The sequence below is a fragment of the Amphiura filiformis genome, chromosome 17 (genome assembly GCF_039555335.1).
Source record: "Amphiura filiformis chromosome 17, Afil_fr2py, whole genome shotgun sequence".
Taxonomy (NCBI): Eukaryota; Metazoa; Echinodermata; class Ophiuroidea; order Amphilepidida; family Amphiuridae; genus Amphiura; species Amphiura filiformis.
The window spans coordinates 20,628,681-20,649,745 of record NC_092644.1 but is presented as its reverse complement, the minus strand read 5'-3'; the positions used below and the strand labels follow the sequence as shown (position 1 = coordinate 20,649,745).

The 21,065-nt window shown below is 35.2% G+C and overlaps 1 protein-coding gene across 1 annotated transcript; it reads right to left on the bottom strand.

The window, feature by feature from the left end:
• Positions 1 to 7,193: 7,193 nt before the first annotated feature.
• On the bottom strand, positions 7,194 to 9,186 carry LOC140138216 (E3 ubiquitin-protein ligase TRIM45-like). Its single transcript, XM_072160131.1, has one exon. The coding sequence runs from the start codon at positions 9,027 to 9,029 to the stop codon at positions 7,194 to 7,196; it is 1,836 nt and encodes a 611-aa protein (XP_072016232.1). The 5' UTR covers positions 9,030 to 9,186.
• Between the last annotated feature and the right edge of the window lie 11,879 nt (positions 9,187 to 21,065).

Sequence of the window (21,065 nt, the reverse complement as noted above, 5' to 3'; positions counted from 1 at the left end):
TCAGACATATCGAATTGCATTCTGAATACGAAGAATGTCATTCTGATATCAAACAATTTTGATTTTTTGAAATTCGCAATTTAATACACATTTTATGGCAAATCATTAAAAATTGATATTTTTGATATTTAACAGTACTTGAAGTAAACTTTATAAATCTGATGATTTATACTTAAAGTGTATGTAGGTGGGCTGAAAAGCCGACGATCAATTGAAAATTTTGACCTTTCGTATTGAAGATATGGATTTTTTTTCCCAAAACACCAAAAAAATATTAGGTCTTTTCACATTTTATAGAGTTTCGTTTAGTCATTAACACTTTTTTGAAAGTCCTGTAAAAGTGGATATTTTCGTGTTTATAATTTTTTTGTGGTTGCAGATTTTGAAATACTTAATTTTTAACAATATTTTCTTACATTGACTTATACACAAAAGAACATATTCGCTCGTTTTTATTTTTGCGGCAGCTTCGTTGAAGGTAAAAAGCATGAAAATGTCCACTTTTATACAGAATCGTATAGATAATAAGGCATTTTAGCTGTACAAGTGCACTTTCGTAGATTAGATTTATTCTTCATATTTCACAAAATACACATTTATCAACAAAAACAAAGCATATTTCTACAAATTTGAGGGCTTTTTATCCTGTCATTTCTTCTGGTTTGAATAGCACAGAGACACTTAAGCACAATATATTTCCCGTTAACAGTTAATTTTAATTTCTGATTCGTGTAGTTTTGAATATAATATACAGTAGATATTTGTTATAGTCTCTTTAGTCATTAACTTTCTAAAAATATTCAAGTAGAGATTTTAAGCTATACAAGGTCAACATAATATCAAGTTATTCAAGTATGTACATTGTAGACTAGAGCAATTTAATTGCTACATCTATCATGTATATAGACAATAAAAATTCCTTTAAAAAAGGAATGTGGCGCCCAATGTGAACTTGGACGTGATATGGTGAATTCCATGGTGTGTAGATTTGGTATTATAATGATTTTTCTAGGGACGAGTAGAAGATGATCAAATGCAAGAGAAATGTGTTTGATTGGGGAAGGTGTTCTGACAATGCAAATATAAACTTAGTCCACCTCAAATGACCTGTAACAATTTGTGATTGACATTACTTAATTCACCTCGGATGACTTTGATCTGACATTCAACATTTTCGCGCTTACACCAATCATATCCATAACAATTTAACTCTTACAACTTCCTGTCAACTCTCTAATTTAAAACTTTAAATTTCTGTCTGTTTGCCTTTTCTGTCTTATAAAATTTAGTACACTACAGTTTGTTACATTAAGATAAGCAAACATTGCTGGGTAGATAACAGGATTTAGTTATTTACTTAATCCAATCATGGAGGTAGTAGCTAGTCAATTTTGGTCTTCAGTGTTTTAAAATACAACAATGTAGAACATGTATAATTAATATGCCGTGTTGTTTGCATACAGTTTGCCGCCCAATTGTGCCACCATATTGCAACTTTGGCAATAACCGCTATATAGATTCTATGGTATAATTAGCAAACAAAAGCCATCAGTTTATATGAGGCCTCGTTAATTGATCTTATCACTATGGACCACAAGAGTCTCATCCCAATGGCACAGTCCAATAACCTCAATTACATAATCATAGTGCAAAATTTGACCTCAAGTTGCAGAGTATGAGTTTGTGTATCCAAATTGTCAAAGGATGAATGTACAAATGTATTAGGGTTTAAGAACTGTTCCCATGGTAGATGAGCATGTTGTGGATCCTAGTGTATGTTCAAATGTCACCGTCTATCGGGTTCTAAGGCACACGGTAAACTGGTTGAACGCATACAAAGGTCAGGATTTATTTGGTGTTTTTATAAATCCTAATTTTGTATTTTAAACAAAGAATATACGCTCACCATTTTATCCCGTGCATATCAGAAAACAATAATAAAATAAAATCCAAGCAAATTGTGGTTTTATTTCTGAGCTGGGCATAATTTTAGCAAAACAATTGCGAGGTCAATCTAGCAAGAGTGAAATTAGAAGCTTTTCACAAAGTCATGCCTATATTGTGGCGCGCCTCCGTAGAGGGCGCCACAAAAAGTATAGTAAATTATGACTTCTGATTTATGTATGGTGCTTCTTCTGCTTTGAATTGCACCGAAAAGAATTAAGCATCATATCTGTTAACGAACAAATGCACATTCAGCTTAACGCTCTCCCCTTCCCCACCCCACCCTACCCCATTTTTCAATGTTGGGCGACTGTAATGTAGAAATGATGACGATGTTGTCTAAATCAACATTTCAATAGGGGAGTGGGAAAGGATGTTGGCCAATTAATGCTTTGGTGTGGCAACATTTTTCACCAGGGTTGCAGCTCAACTCCCTCACTTGCAACTCTCCTAATGTTAAAACATATGGCACTGTTGTTCTATTCAACTTGTCATGCTTGTGCTCGTTGCATTAAACAAACTGATTGGTAGAAGAGGAGAGGAGGTTGCGCCGTTATTCAAAGAGACTTCAATACATTCTTCAAACAGTCATATTACAAGCAAAATCTGGTTCATTTCATGCCAAAAACAGGATTCGAATTGTAGCAGATCTGTATACATAGGGTTGTTTTTCCTGAACATGCAAATCATGAAATTTCAATATAGAAAAGCAAATATAATTGCATACAAAAAGTTGTAAATAGGGAACTTAATAATAGTACTGCATTTAACTATACAACCATACTTTTCTATGTGCATTAAATCATTTGTAATTAGACAATTACACAGTTAATATCAATATCAAACAAGCTTTCAACTATTTTCGGTGTTTTGATACAACTGATACAGTTTTCCCATGTTGAATTGCACAGTAACAGTGGTGTAGCGTCATGGGGAGAGGGTGACACGTTCCCCATAATCGATCTGAAATTTTAAAAAATCCCATAGGAAAATGGCTTGTGTCCCCCCCCCCTCCATATCGGACCCGGTGTCCCTCAATCATTGTTGGTGCCCCAATCATTGTCAGTTCCCCCTATGTGATGACCCACGCTACGCCACTGCACAATAAAGCAATTGATTTATATACTGTATATGCTACATATCGGAATGCCACATACATTATAAATGCCAAATATCCATAATCCTCAGTACATCAAACCCTACTGCTAAATTTCATGCATTTTGAACTCATAAATAAAGTTTCCAAAATGTCTTATAGAAACACTTTTTCTCCTCTACATGCATGGAACCCACAAGAAACTGAAAGAAATTTCATGCTTTTCTTCAAATGTGCTTTTCTTAATCTTCATCATGTGGCTGGACTATAATGACTACCACCCTCCAGTGACAATGAATTGTTAGTACAAGATGGAATTAATGCACATGGAGTTACTTGTTTAGGTTTATTCATGTCAAAAATTATGCAAATAGTACATCAAGAAAAGCTATTTAGGTTAAAAATTAGTAACATTCCAGTAATGGACTTTGTAAATAAGCAAATTTTGAGGTCATGTGACAAAGTTTAAAAAACAATCAAATTTTGTACAGACTCCACAAAGTCAAGGTAAGTTGGGACAAATAGAGACATTGCGATTTTCCAAACGCAGCACGTAGAACGTACGTTTTCGCGTACGTTTTTACGTACGTTAATAAGGTGTTAAATATTGCTAGTCTCGGATCCAGACTGGATTGTGCTCATTCGTCACGAAGGAGGAGAACAAGACAGCTAGAAAAAAGACTATAATATTTGATCTAAATTGAATCTATTTGAAAAAATAACAGTGAGCTGAGTCTCTGCCTAGATTCAAACAGACCGCTTTTGATTTTGATTAAAATTTTGACCTATATACATGCTGATTAAACCTAATTGTTTTTTGTGCTCCCCAAATATTATAGTTGCCCAAAAACATATATTTTGGTAGATTAAAGATCACTACATACATACATCATGACTTTCCTTTCAAAATGAGACTTTTTCGTCCTGAAAATTGGGCGCGGTGTATGGACTTAGACATGAGGTAAAATCAGCATATTTCAACGTAGCATCTGCGTTTTTATTCTACGTTGGAATCAAAATGGGATATCGCAATGTAATGTTTTTTAACGCAAAGTATCACACACATTTCAATGGGCAATCTCTGCGTGTGAATATTGCGTTTAAATTTAGTCCATTTTTAACACATCGCTGTACCTTTATAAATAATGATTTGTTACAAACAAAAAGGATCATAATAATAATTAGACTTTCCTTCACGTGTTCATTATCTTTGACTGTCTTTAACATATTGTTAAATGGACAAATTTTGTGTATTTTTCAACGATGTATCTACGTCGATTTCGCACGTGGAATATCTTCAAAAATAGCTAAATACAGGGTGAGTCAAAAAAACTGCAATAGAGCAAAGAATCAATATTTATGTAATAACCAAGTCAAACTTTCCCAATATGGAAAATTTTTATAAATGCTACACTCAATGGCCACCTTCTGTGAAAATATGAAGTGAATCGCGACTAACGTTTAATTTTTATGAGTCCTTTTGCTGAGATACCCAATTTCGTTATTTGTCCACGAGGTACCATGTATTTTGAATGAGAGCACACAGTGCACGCTAAAGACACCAGATCTTAAACTGACTTTAACTTAAATAAGGTTGTTTTGGCGTTATTTTAATTTCTTTCTTTTTTTCTGTTAAAACAAACTTTCTAACATTACTTTAAGTCCTTCATACCTCACTTGACTCCAACACCAGTTTTTTAATCCCAATATGTCCAACTTTTTGGATATTTTGAAATTCAACCCACTTCAATTTGCGCGCATTTCATTTTGACATTTGAAAAACCCGCCTACAAATTTGTATCTTTTTGATAGAGAATAAACATCTTTAAAGTAAAGGTAAAATGAAAATAACAACAAATAATGTTTTTTCTCCTTAAACAAGACCAAGGGCAATAACACTTTGGGTGCTCCATTTTATTTTAATGCCAGTGAGGTTAAGAAAATGGCAGTTGTTCCAAATCTACCTAACACAGAGTGGGCTGATATTCAAATTTTAGATGTCTCTTGGACAAACATTAAAATTGGAAAGCGTTATAAAATGTGTCATAAAAGCAAAACGGTAAATGCTAATTCCTTACTTTTTTCACACAAGGTCACTGATGAATATACCATATATAAAATGTTTTAAAACCTAAAAAGTTCAACTCGGTTGTTAAACAAAAATGGATTCTTTTCTCTATTGCACTTTTTTTGACTCACCCTATACGTGACCGATACAGGAGAGTGGTTTTGAATAAATCAACGTACGTCCGATGTCTACGTTTGGAAATCGCAATGTCTCTATTATTATTGTTCGTGTGTAACGTATAGCTACTATATATTCCAAGTAATTTGTGGTTTTGATAAAGATTAAGTAATAATTTACTTACTCTAAACTAGGAACTACTCGGAAAAATGTGTTATAATGAAAAGGTACCTAGTCTCTGCCACGACACATACACAATTACACATCTTGTGTCAAGACCGGCTAAAACTATTTTGATGAATGCTTGATTCTCATTTGTTAGATGTTGCCCATTCTATATTGATGGTTTCCTTAATGGTTTGGCCCCGGGGTGTGGCAGTTAGAACAGTGCATCATGTGGCAGCCGACATAAAGTACCTTTCATTTTAACATATCACTACTTTGCAACCATTCATGCACATCCCTTAAGACTTAAAATCTAAGGCATGTAAAGATGACACTGCATGAGTCGGTCGCTTCTAGTTTTCAGCAAGGTTCTTCAGCGGTCTGCTGATTTCGCACTAGTTATAGCGTAAACACGGAAGTGGGGTTCTAATTGGTTAATTGTAATCACGTCATCAAATCATCACCTCATTGGCCGATCAAGCTGCGTAGCAACATGTGACCTAGTTCTGTTTATGCAATAATCAGGAAGAGCAGTCAGACACTGCTGAAGGATGTTGCCGAATACTATAATATATAACATTTCATATAGGAATTATGCCAGTGTGATTGTAAGTTTTGACAAAAGGTTTGATAAGTTGCAAGTTAATGGAGTGTAACTTTATACACTAATCATGATGGAATGAGACAACATAAAATGTGTTTGTTTTATTTTGTATGAATAAAATATTGTTACACAAAATCATCTTGTTTGCTAATTATCATGTAGGCCTACATGTATGTGTTAGGATGTCTTCCGTTATTTAAAGGATAAGAAAGAAGGGACACGAATTCATTGGTTCAAGTTTAAACAGGAGAAATTTACCTATACCACCAACTCCTTTTATCATGAAAAGTTAAACATACTTTATTTTGAAATGAAATGTCGGAATGCCACATACATTATAAATGCCACATACCCATAATCCTTCAGCACATCAAACTCTACTGCCAAACTCCATGCTTTTCTTCAAATGTGAATTTCGTCACTATGTGGCTGGACTATAATGACTACCACCCTCCAGTGACAATGAATTGTCATTACAAGATTGAATTACTTACTTAGTTACTTGTTTAGGTTTATCCTTGTCAAAAATTATGCAAATAGTACATCAAGAAAACTTATTTTGGTTGAAAATGAGTAAAATTCCAGTAATGGAATGTGTAAATAAGCAAACTTTGAGGTCATGTGACAAAAGTTAAAAATTTTGTGTAGACTCCAAATGTTTTAAGGCTTAGAGAAATACTCCCTCTTCAAAGTCAATGGTCAATCAGTTGGTACAAATTAAACTGGCCTTCCGGAAAAGTTCAAGCGCTGCTGCAATTTGGACCAAAAATGTATCGTGAAAACTTGCGAGCGGTGTTTGAGAATCACCACATCTAGTTAAATATAGTTGAATAGCGAATAGCTGTAAGGCTTTTTTAAACAAGGTCACAGCCGAAAAATGTGAAAAATGTCCCATGATGTATTCGGATTACAAAATTTTTTTTAAAGTGGCTATTCCATACGCAGGATTTGTTTTTACATGTATTATGCTTTCAAATTTAATCATTTTTGTCATGACATGGAAAGATAATGCTGTGGTCATCCTGAGACGAAACTGTTTTTAAGCCCAATTAATTTGACCTATATCTTTGCGCTTTCAATGCATTGGGCATAATCATTTCAAAGTAAATACTTTTGCTGGATGCCAATTGACCTGGGCTACCACCAGTTTATCATCCCCATCATCATAGGTATATGCAAGGCCATATGCATAGGTCACATCAGTTGTAACACATCCAAGGTATTCCCCCATCTTCTGTGAAGCTATAGATTCCACCTTGGTCTCCTCTGTTATAGCTAGCTATGTATATGACACCATCATCACTACAACATACACCCCTTGGATACCATGACTTGGCATCCTTTGGTGTGTTGATGGTGTGTATATGCTTACCAGTCTGATCCAATACATACACGCCTGCATTGGAGGTACTTGGACTGACAACAATTCTTCCCATTGGTGTGACTGCAATGAAATTTGGGTTTATATCAACCTTGATCGCAGAGATATGTGTGCCATCTTGTTTGCATTTGTTGATGTATTTCTTGGTGTAATTTCCTACCAACAAGTGTCCATCATTATCTATAGCAAGACCACATAGAATTGAGCCATCAGTATCAGATGATGTACCATCTGGAGACTTGACAGGAAATTGCTTCAGGTATTGACCCTCAAGACTGTAAATCTTCACCATGTCAGTGTCAGTAACATAGAATTGGTTATGACTAACAGCTACATTCCATGGACGTAATGTCGTACCTTGCTGTAATCCCTGTTTAGTGTCAAAACTTAGTTTATATTGACCATCACTTCGATACACTTTCACTTGTGCTGTACCGTTATCTGCAACTGCTATGTCTCCATTTGAGGCAATAGCTACACCGAGACCCCACCTCAACTTTCCTTCACCGTCTTTCCCTATTTCTCGTTGTAGCCTCACTTGCCTCAATGTAGGTTTTGTATCCCTGATCTTACCCAATGGTTTCAACACTTGTCCTAATCGACCAGGTGAAAACTGAACAAAACTGACATCATTTGAAGTAGAAACCACCTGTGCCTGTTTAAGCTGCTTGAGTGTAGAAGTCAATGTAGTGTAGTTGGAAGCCACATCATGCTTGGATCCTGAAGTCAGCACCTGATTAGCCATATCCATTGCGTTGTTTAACTTGGCTTGAAGATTGCTCAAATTTGCCTTGCTGCTGCCAATAGTGGTGTTTCTATCTCCAGCAATCTTTTGCAGTTTTTCAGAGTCTGCACGATAATTATCTTCTAGGAGCTTTAAGAAATCCTCCTTGGCCTTTTCTTTGCTGGCCAAAAGATCCTTGCTGGCTTTATCCATTGCCGAATTTAATTCTGTTTTCACTTTGTCATCTTGTTTTATCGCAGTGTCAACTCTTTTAGCAACATCTCTGCAGCTTGTCAACAGTCCTTTGATCTCTTGCATCTGACCTTCAGTTGCAGACTCCAGAGTTAGGTAATCATGTTCAGGACGACTATGTTCTACCACGGTACATACATGGCATATCGGAATACCGCATGTCTTGCAGAAAAATCTCAGAATTTGATCTTTGTGATGTTGACAGCATTGCTCTTTCCAAACTTTGCTGATGTCTACTCTTCCTGATCTCAACTCTTCAATGGTATAAACTGCATGACCTTTGAGTGGACCCAAAGTTTTGTGTGAATCAACACACTGCTGACAAAGAAATCCATTGCAGTCTACACATCTGGCAACAGTGGTCCGATCAGTTGCTCCACAGCAGGTGCATTGCATCTTGAACTTTCCTGTTCCACGAATGGCTCTTCTTTCTTTCAACTGATTGATGAAGAAGTTATTTCGAAGTCCATCGATTCCTCCTTTTGGTAGAAGGGTATCCTCTTGGCATAAAGGGCAGGTGATTTGGCCAGGTGGACGTTTTACTTTTTTAAGGCACTTAACACAAAATGTGTGTAAGCAGATAAGTGCCTTGGGCTGTTCCATTTCTGACAGGCATATACCGCAATTGATAAGGCTATCTAAGTCATCCTCATTGTCTACTGGATTTGACTGTGCCATCTTTCAAGAACTTGCTCATATCTTAAGCTATCATTAGCAGCATCCAAACTTTACTTGTCTCAGCACGGGAAGAGATATTTGAACCAATCAAGTCAAGAAGAGGATAAAGATTACAAATGCACAAGGCTGCAGAAGAAGCAATATATTTGGAAGGAATAAACAAAGTAGAGGAATTTTGTGTCACTTCAAGCCGGGACTTCAAGCAACGAAGTGAAACAATATTAAAACACCATGAGAATGGGAAATCCAATCCAATTTAGAAAGCCTTGGAAGACTGAGGTTGTTTAGGGTAATCCTGCTCCTTATATATGAATAAAATATATTTTCTGATGACTTGTGAAATTGAAGCGTATGTTTATTTTGTTAGGTGTGATAATGTCACTTCCAGGACAAGAATGCCACTTTTGACAATAAAAAGAACAAACTGGTCTCGGGTATTTGAGTAAAGAGACCAAAATATGACACCAGCTTAGTCCTATTTAAAAACCAAAATAGTTAGAGGTTGTGTGTATTTACAATTCTTGGTAACGTTTGTTTGTGCATAAACATGCGTAAACAAAATGTTGTGCCAAACTAAGCTCTGAGCTGCTTTTTTTCTTCTTCACAGTGTTTCTTCATTCTTGGAAAATGCTAGGCTGATGCTTCAATGATTCTGCGTAACCATGGTAGCCCTTTCTTCGGAGAAATCTCCTTTCCAAGCGAAGACTTGATGAAAATTCTGCTTTCTGAAAGAAAACGAAATCAAATCATGTTTAGATCATGCATTAGAGCTTAGCCAAGCAGAATGGTGACGCATACCAAACCTATCATGCATTTGGGGTGAAAAGCATACAAACAGATATAGACTTTGCTCAAACTTGATAAACTTAACAAATTTAATTTCTTTCTAAGGTGGCGGGAAAAAGTCATCAAAGTGTATAGAGGGCAAAATCTTTAAACTATGTGAGCACATTGTTCCAATAGAGTCCTTTTTTGAAGCTCAAAGGCTTTACGTAAAAAAGACTATAGTATGTATCCCACCTGGCACCGATATTACCAGATCAAAATGATGAAATCGGGAAAATATTTTCGTCTTTTCCCCCTTACATTTTTACCCCCCCCCCCCCCTTGACAGCCCTGAATTTCAAGGTCAAAGTTTACACAAGAGTTATATTGCTCAAATTGTGGATATGGTACGACACAGTTAACATGGTTAAAGGTGACCTAAGAACATACCTTATGGCAGACGATTTCGTTGATGGTGAATGATCCAGGCTGCTGGACAGAAGCTTGCATATCAAAAGATGCCAGAAGAGAATGACAAGTATAAAGAAAGCCGCATATATTTTAAGAAAACTAAAGAGACCTTACAGGACAAGTACATAGGGGGTGGAAGTAGGGGGGACGTGCATAGGCTACGGAAGCAGGGGCACGTGCCCCCCTTATTATGCCCATGGGGGACTTCCCCTTCAAAATCCTAATAGAAGAAAAAAGAAAGCAGTAATTGCCCTCTGCATCTTAAAATATGGCAGAATAAGCACTGCGCGGCCTATCAATTAGCAAAATTCACCTTCATTTGGGGCTAGTCTGAAATTGAACAATGTTCACACGCTTCACGCGCAAATGTCCCAGTAACGGATCAAAATATGCTCATCCCTCTAAAGTTTAATATTTCTGCCGCCACTGATCAAGCGCGTAGAACCATGCAGTCCTTTGTGGGGTTACGATCTAGCAAGATCTAGTTTGAAATAGGAGTTACAAAGCTACACAATTTACTTACATGTCCACGATTTCAATCCTATTTTCCTGCTGGTACTAATGGTAAATGGCAGTATAAAGTATTATGTGACGCTTCGAGTAGACACGATTTCCTCGCGTTTTCAAGGCGTCTCTTGATAAACACAAACAAAGTAGGAGCTGAAATTGACAGTGAAAATAACATTAATACGATTTTGCTCTAATAAATAATAAAAATTAATTTTGTATGTCACATATAAAGAATGCAAATAGAGTGTTTTATATTCCAGTATGATGGGTAAGCTTCTTCAAATGTTTAAAATTTATACAAGGCCTTTCTTCTATCTATAAAACTCTCTTTTTTTAAGTAGCTCTAAGTGAGTAGAGTGTTTTTCTGTCTATAATAGAGGACGACATGATTGTAATAAGGTCATCCATTTTGTTAAATACAATTAATGTAAGTGTTGTACTGTAATTTGTTTTCGTTCAGCTACATTCTGGATTGAATCTCATTTCTGTGTCAATATCGAGTTGTGTTAATAGTCAGTTTTATTTCATCCAAACATAAAAATACAAACAATATACAACATAAATAATTAATAGATAATAGTACATGGAAATTACAAATATGATTATGACACTATGGAAATAAGCATTATATACAGGTACATATACAGGTGCCATAAATAAGGGTGCCGACTATATTAAAGTTCATTAAACAAATTTCTACCTCAAATAACCTAATCACTTACATTTTAATATAACAAAGATAACTTGAACTCTTCCTTCCTCTGGCCTGGTAACAAAGAAGCCGCCATTAAATAGTTGTTTATCTTTCTGCAAGGCTTGATGTATTTACTATGTTTACCTGATGAAAGCAATCATGTATGGAACAATGACAGTAACAGGTGGATGAATACAACTATGTTCTCATCATTTGAAGCCTTGTACATGGAGCGCTGAATAATAAAAGGTGACACCTTTTCACAATTTTCACACTTTAACGGCTGCTAATATTTATATTTTATCAATTTTATGTTAAGAATTGATTTAAATTCACAATAGAGGGTATGCAATAACAGATATTCTTAAAAATATTATTATTTAAAAATAAAATTATGTCCTACAGGAAGCCCTCATGAGGACTCTCACATAAAACATGTGGTAGGTACATGCATGCTTGTGGAATTGATCTAGAGAGACCTGTCCTTCGGTCATCTTTAATAGAGCTCAGTCCTCCACCATGGCTACCATTTGAATTGTTATACCATTCCTGTTGGTTTATTCCATAGGGATTTATAGTTGATGGATATTATGAAACTTTGAATATTTTATACAGGTTGAGTCAAAACGACTTGAACCCAACTTACCATGTTTACTACACTACTCCATATTATTTAAGTATCAGACTTTTGCCCCTGACAATTTAAACGAACCTCATTGACCTTGATGATTGTACATTGCAGCACGACTTCATGCTCGGTTAAGAACCAACCAATAGCAGTTGTTACGATTGCTCAATTTTGCAATTGCTCAGTTTCAGAGTCAGCTGGATTCTGAAACTCAAACTTTAAGGGATAAGATAAAATGTGGTGAAGTACGTGTCCTGGTCCTGCACAACCTCGAAATGCCCATCTTACTGTCTTTGTAGAATAATAGCTGGTGGTAGAGACTGTTCGAAGTCGGACTGACGTTGAAGTTGCCAGAACTGTTCAAGTGGTTGAGCATGGAATGCCACAGAGGCAAGTGGCTGGAAGAATGGGAAATGGCTCAGAGTGGCATTAGCAGGGTTGTGCAGGACCTTGCAATACAGTACACTTGACCTTCAGTTTATAAAATAAATTTGGGGGATTTCACTACTGAGTGTTGGCACCAAGGGGGCAATCTTGGGCTTTCCCAAAATTATTGTGTTTTTTTAATTTACAACAAAAGGACAAAGTTAGGCGAATTTTGACCCCCTCAGAAAAAAAAAATCCTGGTGCCGTACCACTGAATTTGACAATTCACCTTTTCATTAAATCCCATAAGCCTTTGCGGTATACCGCTGATGTCGTCATGCCGATGCACACACCGTTACTTCAAATGTGCTGTAACGATATTAGGTAAATGATTTGTACATCGGCGTGATGTCAAATGATGACATCTCCCTTTCAAGCATTCAGGCAAAAAGAACACGTACATGTTCCTTGTAAATGTGACTTATGGAATTACTGATATTTATACAGCGTGATACTGGTAGTCTCGGGGGGTAGTCTACAGTGTTTTTGTTTTATTAATGATAACCATAATCCTGTAATAAACTGATATCAAATGAAAGATCCTATTTTTCGTATTAATATATTGGAATTAGGAGTTCTAAATCAGTGTATTTTCGAAGATATCAAAAAACTCTTGAATTAGTCTCAACTATGGTATACCACAATTGAGACCAATTCAACAGTTTTTTGATGATTTCTTCGGAAATATCGCCTAATTTCAATATGTTATTGAGTAAAATATGAGCTGCACCTGACACCAAAATCTGCATTTTGATGGGGCAAAGTGGGGGATGAGGCTGTTAATCGGGTTACTCACCTTTAACTGTATCACATATTGGTATCTTCAATGAATGTGTACATTATAGCTGCATAGTGTTTTACCTCATCTGAACATGCTGAATTATACCATTCTTTAAACAGAAAAGACCACTGTCAAAGCCAAAAGAACCAAAAGCAAAGGCAGCAACAAAAGCAAAAAAATCAAAGGCAACGGCAAAGCCTAAACAACAGCGAAAAGACAATGCACCTGTCCCAAGGCAGGCCATAATGGCTGCAGTCTTGCTGACAGTGGGCCCCATTACCATTCTACGAACCGTTACCAACATGACGGCATTCCACAAGATTTCTAAAAAGCAGTTCTGCGCAGCAATGGAAGATCTCAAAGCAACCTTGGAGAGCTTATTGATGTGACTGGCGGAGTCAAGGTGTTTGTAAAGAAACATCCGGCTGAAGCTGCACAAGCCTTGACAGCCCACCCAGATCTATGCACCATGGAGCAGTATTCATCCAAGTATGAACAGTCTCCTTCTAAAAGTATCACTCTAAAGCTGAAATCTATGCTGGTTGACATGGGTGTTGTGTTTGAAAAACAAATGCAGTGAGGTAGAAATTTGAGGTGAAAGAAACAAACCCAGGATCATTCATTTAGCTTAGTTTAAGATAAAGACAATATGTGGCTGGACGCGGCGAATGAGCCGTAAACTCGGCAAACTTCATTTCGAGCTAGAGGCGAAAATATATGCAAATCTCGTATTTTGGCGAAGTTAAAGATTTTTGCAGATTTGAAATGTTTAAGCTTTCTTCTAAACACATACAAAGTTTTATTTTAAAGAAATAAGTGGAAATATGAAATAATCAACATTTTCTGAAGCCCATCTGATGAAAAAAAATCCAAAATATATCAAACAAATATACAACAGAGCTCATTAAATGTGCAAAACAATAAAATATCAGTCTCAATCTTGTTGTATTATTGTAATAATACCCATAACGTGTCTGTGTAAAATTTGAAGCAATTAGGATGTAAGAAATATACTGGTTACTATGGAAATATGCTGGTTTTCATTTCAAAAATGGTCATTTTGCTTCCCTAACTTTGAACGCGGTTTTCTTGGTTTCGCGTTTTGATTCATGACAACCTATAACAAGCCATAACTTTGCTTCTGATTGTCATATGAAGTTCATTGAGGTGTCATTTTAATCCCTGAAACATGCTCTTTGCAAATATGTAAAAAAGTAAAAATGACCAGAGGGGGACTTTACGGCTTATTCGAGGTGTCCAGGCACATATTATTGGAGGAGGGGGTGATACTCAAGTTAAGTATGTAAGTGTGCACATGCATGCACACATCAGGGCACCCCTAATTTAGTTTCACTGTACCAGCCAAAGTACCTCGAAACCAAATTGTGACGCCAAATGTGACCTGCTCCCACGAAACGAGCGTAAAGTTGCAAGTTGAGAATTTTGAGACATTCCAATTATTGAGCTGTTGTTCTTTGTTTGTAGATGCATTATAGTCAGTGATATGTCCTTTGTAAATGGGGATATAATATGCTGTACTCTGTATTCAATTCTGTCCGCCTTCACAAAGGACATATACCACTGCCAATACTGGTGTCTTCAAACAAAGGACAGCAACTCAACAGTTGGAACGTCTCACAAATGTGCTACTCTTTCCTCATTTAAGCATGTTTCTTGGCAAAAAAGTACCTTTTTGGCCTCTCTCTTTACAAAAAGAAAACGGTAAAAACTACCCTAAACAAGGTATACGTAAGCATGGTTGGGGAAACTGCCATTTTTTCTCATAGTTGAACATGTTTTGTAACCCTGAAATGTTAATAATGCCCCTTTTCATTTCCTTTCATGCATGTGTACATTTTTAAAATTGCCCATCACCTTATATTAGATTTTAAGGATAAAACATTTTTTAATATAATGTCAAAACAAACAAAACAAAAAAATGGCAAATTTGCAGGCTAGGCAAATGTTCTGATTCCCCCACTTTGCCCCCTCCCGCTTGCATGGTTCCAGAAAAAATAAAACATCACCCTGTTTGAATCCATCATTACATTTCAAAATCTTCAGCTTTTTGGATCCAATCCCATTAAAGTTTTCAAATTTAACATAATGTTACAATTAATTTTGCTTAAAATGTTTTTTCTGATTCAACATGAAGTAGCAGATGAAGTTTCAGGGGGTTCAACCTAACATTTCAGGGCCCAAGATTATAGTCTGTAACAGTAACCTGAGGTAAATACAAAAGTCAGGTTCACAAAGATTTCGCTGCAATGCAAATTCCCAAAGACATGGTTAATATAGGTGCGACTGGTTTTAGGACATCTTAAGGACAATTAGGGCATTCAAATACTTTGCCATATTCAAAGTTCAGATGTTGAAAACAGGTAGGCCTATATGTTTTCCTGATGAACCTTTCCAAGTGATGCTGACCATATTGACTAATTTGCTGTCACACTGCCTAACCAGCAAACACAAATATGTTTTTAAAACGTTTTTAACATGTTATATTTTGGGTTTTGATTTTGATATAAATCGTTTTAATAACATTAAATGTCGGGTAATATAAAGGTCATAGAAACGTTTTAAAACGTTTTGTATGAAAACACATTACAACAGTATTTTTAAAATGTTATTGTAAAATATTTTTTGCGAACATTTTTTGCCAAATATTTTGTCAACACTAAAATAACATTATGTTAGAATATTTTTAGTAGGTTATCAACAAATGTTTTTGGATGTTATGAAAACGTTTCATACCCTTTATATGTCTATTATATAACTTGTTTTCTGGCAACCTTTTCTAACCTTTTGCAAATGATGTTGAAAACGTTTTGTGTTTGATGGGCACTTCAATAATTTAATGAAAACAATATCAAGAATGCATGTTACATGAATGAGATGAAACAAATAGTTTAAAATAATTGTTTTGTGTGATTCTGATTGGCTAATTGAATCACAATAGTATTGGTACCTCAATTAGCACATGTTGTGTTGGTAAACTAGTTGTTTTCACACCATACATCAGGGCCCATGAACTGTTGTTGGTCTCTTACATTGGGGTATTCCAATTGAAATCAATACCCCTGGTGTGAATTTCAAATGGGGTTACCTGATTGGATGACTCCATTTGAAATCAACCCCTTGTGTGCAAAATTAAGATCACGTCTTCCATAGGGGGTGTGTGGGTTTTAACTGGAATAGCCCATTGGGTTGTTTTTCCTTAACCATAGTAACATGCAAATCATGAAATAGCATAATGGTCAGTAGTACCACTTCAAGGGTATTGTAAGTTTTTGAAGTTTATACAATTCACATTTAATAGAGTTTCGTTTTAGTCAATCTTTTTTGAAAGTAAATATTTTTGTGTGTATAATTTAACAAAGTTTTAAGAACATATTCGCTTGTTATTTTTGCTGTAGCTTCGTTGAAGGCAAAAAGCACAAAAATGTCCACTTTTACAATTTCATGTAGATAGTAAGGCATTTTAGCTGTACAAGTGCACTTTTCGTAGATTAGATTTATTCTTCATATTTATATCCACAAATTACACATTTATCAACAAAAAAAAGGCACATTTCAACAAATTTGAGGGATTTGTGTCCTTTCATTCCTTCTGCTTTGAAAACAATTAAGCTTAATATCTTTGTATGTAGTTAATTTTAATTTCTGATTCGTGTATTTTTTAAATATAATATCATACAGTAGATATTTGTTAAATTCTCTTGAGATATTAACGTTCTTAAAGTTTTCAAGTAGAGAGTTTAAGCTATACGAGTTCATCATAGTATGTACATTGTAGACTAAAGCAGTTGAATTGATCTATTGATCATGTTTATATATAAAAAGTATAGTAAATTATGACTTTTAATTTATGTATGCTGTATTAATCATTTTAATATACACTACTTTGAAAAAGCGAGAGCTCAACTTCCATAATGTTAAAATATATGACACATTGTTCTGTTCAACTTATGCTAATTGCATTAAACACCGGTTGGTTTGAAAAGAGGAGGGGAAGAGGATGATGAATCTTTGTTCAAAGAGAGTCCAATACCTTCTTCAGCAGTTACACCAGGACTTGCACAATTTGGTTCTTTTCATGCCATAAACAGGTCCCGCTTGTAGCAGGTCTTGTTTTTCATAGCATAATGGTCATACTGCAAGGTATCGAAGTTTGCATAATTTACTTTTATATGGAAATGTAAATATAATTGTACACATGGAGTTGTAAATAAGGAACTTAATAATAGTAAGACATTTAGCTATACAACCGTACTTTTCAACGAAGACTAAATCATTTGTAAATTACAACAATTACAATGTTATCAATATCAAACAAGCTTTCAACTGATTTCAGTTGTTTTTATACACCTGTTATAGTTTTCCTATGTTGAATTGCACAGTAAAGCAATTGATACTCTATTATGCTGTTATTTTTGTGAGGGTTTTATTTTTTGTAATTTTGCAAGTGGACGTGCAGGCGTGAAAATAATGTCATCAAGTTACTTTACACGAAATAAACAACTTGCACAATTTCCCAAAATCGCAAAAAATTATGTAGACAAAAATAACAGCGTATAAAGTAATCAATAAACACATACAGTTTGCGTGAATATAGATACAAAGCATTTTAATCATTAACTTTGTTGCATAGATTTGATAAACGTAGATTTGATAAGCATAGTTTCTAGACTGCACTTTTCTATGTAGACTAGAGCAATTTTAATTGTAATATTTATCAATCATGTTTATCTACACAAATTAAACAGATAGTATTAGAAAACAATTAGAAGTGTTCATATGCAAATAATATATCACACAGTTGTTGCAAATGGGTATTTAATATACGCTCGTAGTAAGGCATTTTAGCTTTATTTACAATTGCACGCTCGTAGTAAGGCATTTTAGCTTTATGTACAATTGCACGCTCGTAGTAAGGCATTTTAGCTTTATGTACAATTGCACTTTTCTACCTAGACTAAAGCATTTTTTCTAATATATTTATCAATCAACAATCAGAATACACAGTTATCATCCAACACCAAACAACAGATTTCAGTCTTTTTTTTATACCTTTGTAGTGTAAGCTCTTCCATTTTGAATTGTGCATACATTAAATAAATATTCTTAACTGTCAACAGTCATTGTTGATATCTGATTCATGTATGTGTATCAATACTACTTATTAGTAGGTTAACTTAAACTGTATACATTTTAAGTTATGTTGTAACTTATATCCTTCAAAAAATTCAAAAACTACCCAACTCAATTCTCATGTTAAAACACTACACTCCCAGAAAGTTTCTAAAAGGGCTTAAAGAACCCTTTTTTGTCCTATATATATGGCACCCTCAAGAAAAACTGAAAGAGCCCCTTCAGGTTCTTTAAAGTAAAGAAGCCTTTGTAGAATCAGTTTTGGACTTTATAGAACCTTTTGGTTCATTGCAAAACCATCAATGGTATATAGAGGACAGATTTAAGAACCTTTTTTTCTGAGATGGTAGTTCATCATGTGCTCAAGTATTGCTTACACAGGTTGGTTTGGAAAAAGTAGGTTGAATCTTGCTTCAAAGAGAGATGCATGCCTATTGACCTGTTGCACTGTTGTCTCAAAACGAGGTTCTAGCCCCAAAGTGTGCCATGTGTGCGCATATGCCTTTCATACACTTGCTTATTATCAGGTTTGCTATGTTAAAGACAACAACAACAAAAACAAACAGACCAGAACAATTTGGAGTACATGTAATGAATTAAAAGAGTTGACATGAGATTAGGAATTAATGTTTTCTGCTGTTTCAGTGTGCATGTTCTCATCGTTGATGGTTTGGTGGACTGTCATGTAGATGTAAGCGTGATCCTAAAATGCCTTTCACATTGACCAAAACTAATTACAAGACCTCTTCTACATTGAGGCTGGCTTTCCTTTTAAAGGGAATTTTATTTAGCACATTGCTTCAAAGTGAAAAACAAAAATGCTTTTCCATGCATGCGTTTGCAGAGAGAACCATGTTTTGGAATCAAGATGGCGGATCTGTACAAAGGGTCATGTGACTCATTCTGGCAAAATATACATGAAGGTATTAATTATGATATAAAATTGATTGTTGAGCCCATATTTATTGGTCGAGCTATGAGTTTTAAAATATTGGACGAGACGTAGTCGAGTCCAATATTTTACAACTCATAGCGAGACCAATAAATATTGGGCGTAAAGCATCCACTTATATCATTATTATGTTTTGGATCCAATATTATCACAATTTGGATCCATCAAAACATAGTAATGTGACAAAAAGGTCTCAGGTGCAGGCAATTTAAGCTTTAAAATTATGAAGAAAAAATGGAAAAGGCCATCATAACTTAAATATTCAAGAGCAAGGTGTTATGAAAAAGCTAATTTTAGTCTTTTCGTTTATTAAAGTATAAGTGATCACACTTTCTAAAGAAAACACTAATAATCTAAAGAAAATGATACTCAATAGCTTCTCACTAAAATAACAGAACTACAGATTTTGATGCAGTTTTTATAGGAAGTATTATACACGATGTTCATTATAATTTAAAAGTTGCTCGCTTTTAAGGCATGCAGAAGAAGAATTGTTCATGTGTAAGCATAACTACTATATATTCCAAGTAGTTTCTAGTTTTGTAGCTTTTTGAGTAAGTAAAAAAATCTGTAGTTCCTAGTTTTACTCAAAATTAGGAACTACTTGGAATGATGTGTTATAATGAAAAGGTACCTTGTCTCTGCCACAACACATACACAATTACACATTTTGTGTCAGGACCGGCTAAAACAATTTTGATGGTTGACGGTTCTCATTTCTGCCACACCGCCTTTATGGTGAGGCAGTTCGAACAGTGCACCATAAAGTACCTTTCATTTTAACATATCAGTACTGTGATATTGTTCTTTGCATCCATTCATGCACATTTCTTAAGACTTAAAAGCTAAGGCATGTACAGATGACACTGGGGGAGTTGGTCTCTTCTAGTTTCCAACAAGGTTCTTCAGCGGTCTACCGATTTGGCGCTGTTTACAGCGTAAACAACGGTAGTGGAGTTTAGATTGGCTAATATTGATTCATGTCCTAACATCGTCACCTCATTGGCCGATCAAGCTGCGTAGCAACGTGTGACCTAGTTCTTTTTATGCGATAATCAGGAAGACCGGTCAGACACCGCTGAAGGATGTTGCAGAATACTTAAAGGAATTATGCCAGTTTGACAAAAGGTTTGATAAGTTCAACTTGTTAACTTAATGGAGTGTAACTTTATACACTAATCAGGATAGAATGAGATAACATAATACTGTTTTTGTTTTAGTTTGTATGAATAAAATATTGTTGCACAAAATCATCTTGTCATTTTGCTCATTATGATGTATGTGTCAGGAGTGCTTCTGTATTTAAGGGATAAGAAAGAAGGAACAAAAACAAGAATTCATTGGTCCAAGTTTAAACAGGAGAGATTTACCTGTACCACCAACTCCTTTTATTGTGAAAAGTCAACCATATTTTATTTTCGGAATGCCGTATTATATCCATGATTCTTTAGCACGTCAAATTCGACTGCCAAATTTCATGCTTTTCTTCATCATGTGGCTGGACTATATCGACTAATACCCTCCAGTGACAATGAATTATCATTAAAAGATTAATGCACATGTGGCATACTTGTTTAGGTTTATTCATGTCAAAAATGTGTAAATAAGCACATTTTGAGGTCATGTGACAAAGTTTAAAAAAATTATAGATGCCAGGA

Coding starts and splice junctions, on each gene's coding strand:
- LOC140138216 (XM_072160131.1), bottom strand. CDS start 9,029: ATGGCACAGTCAAATCCAGTAGACAATGAGGATGACTTAGATAGCCTT.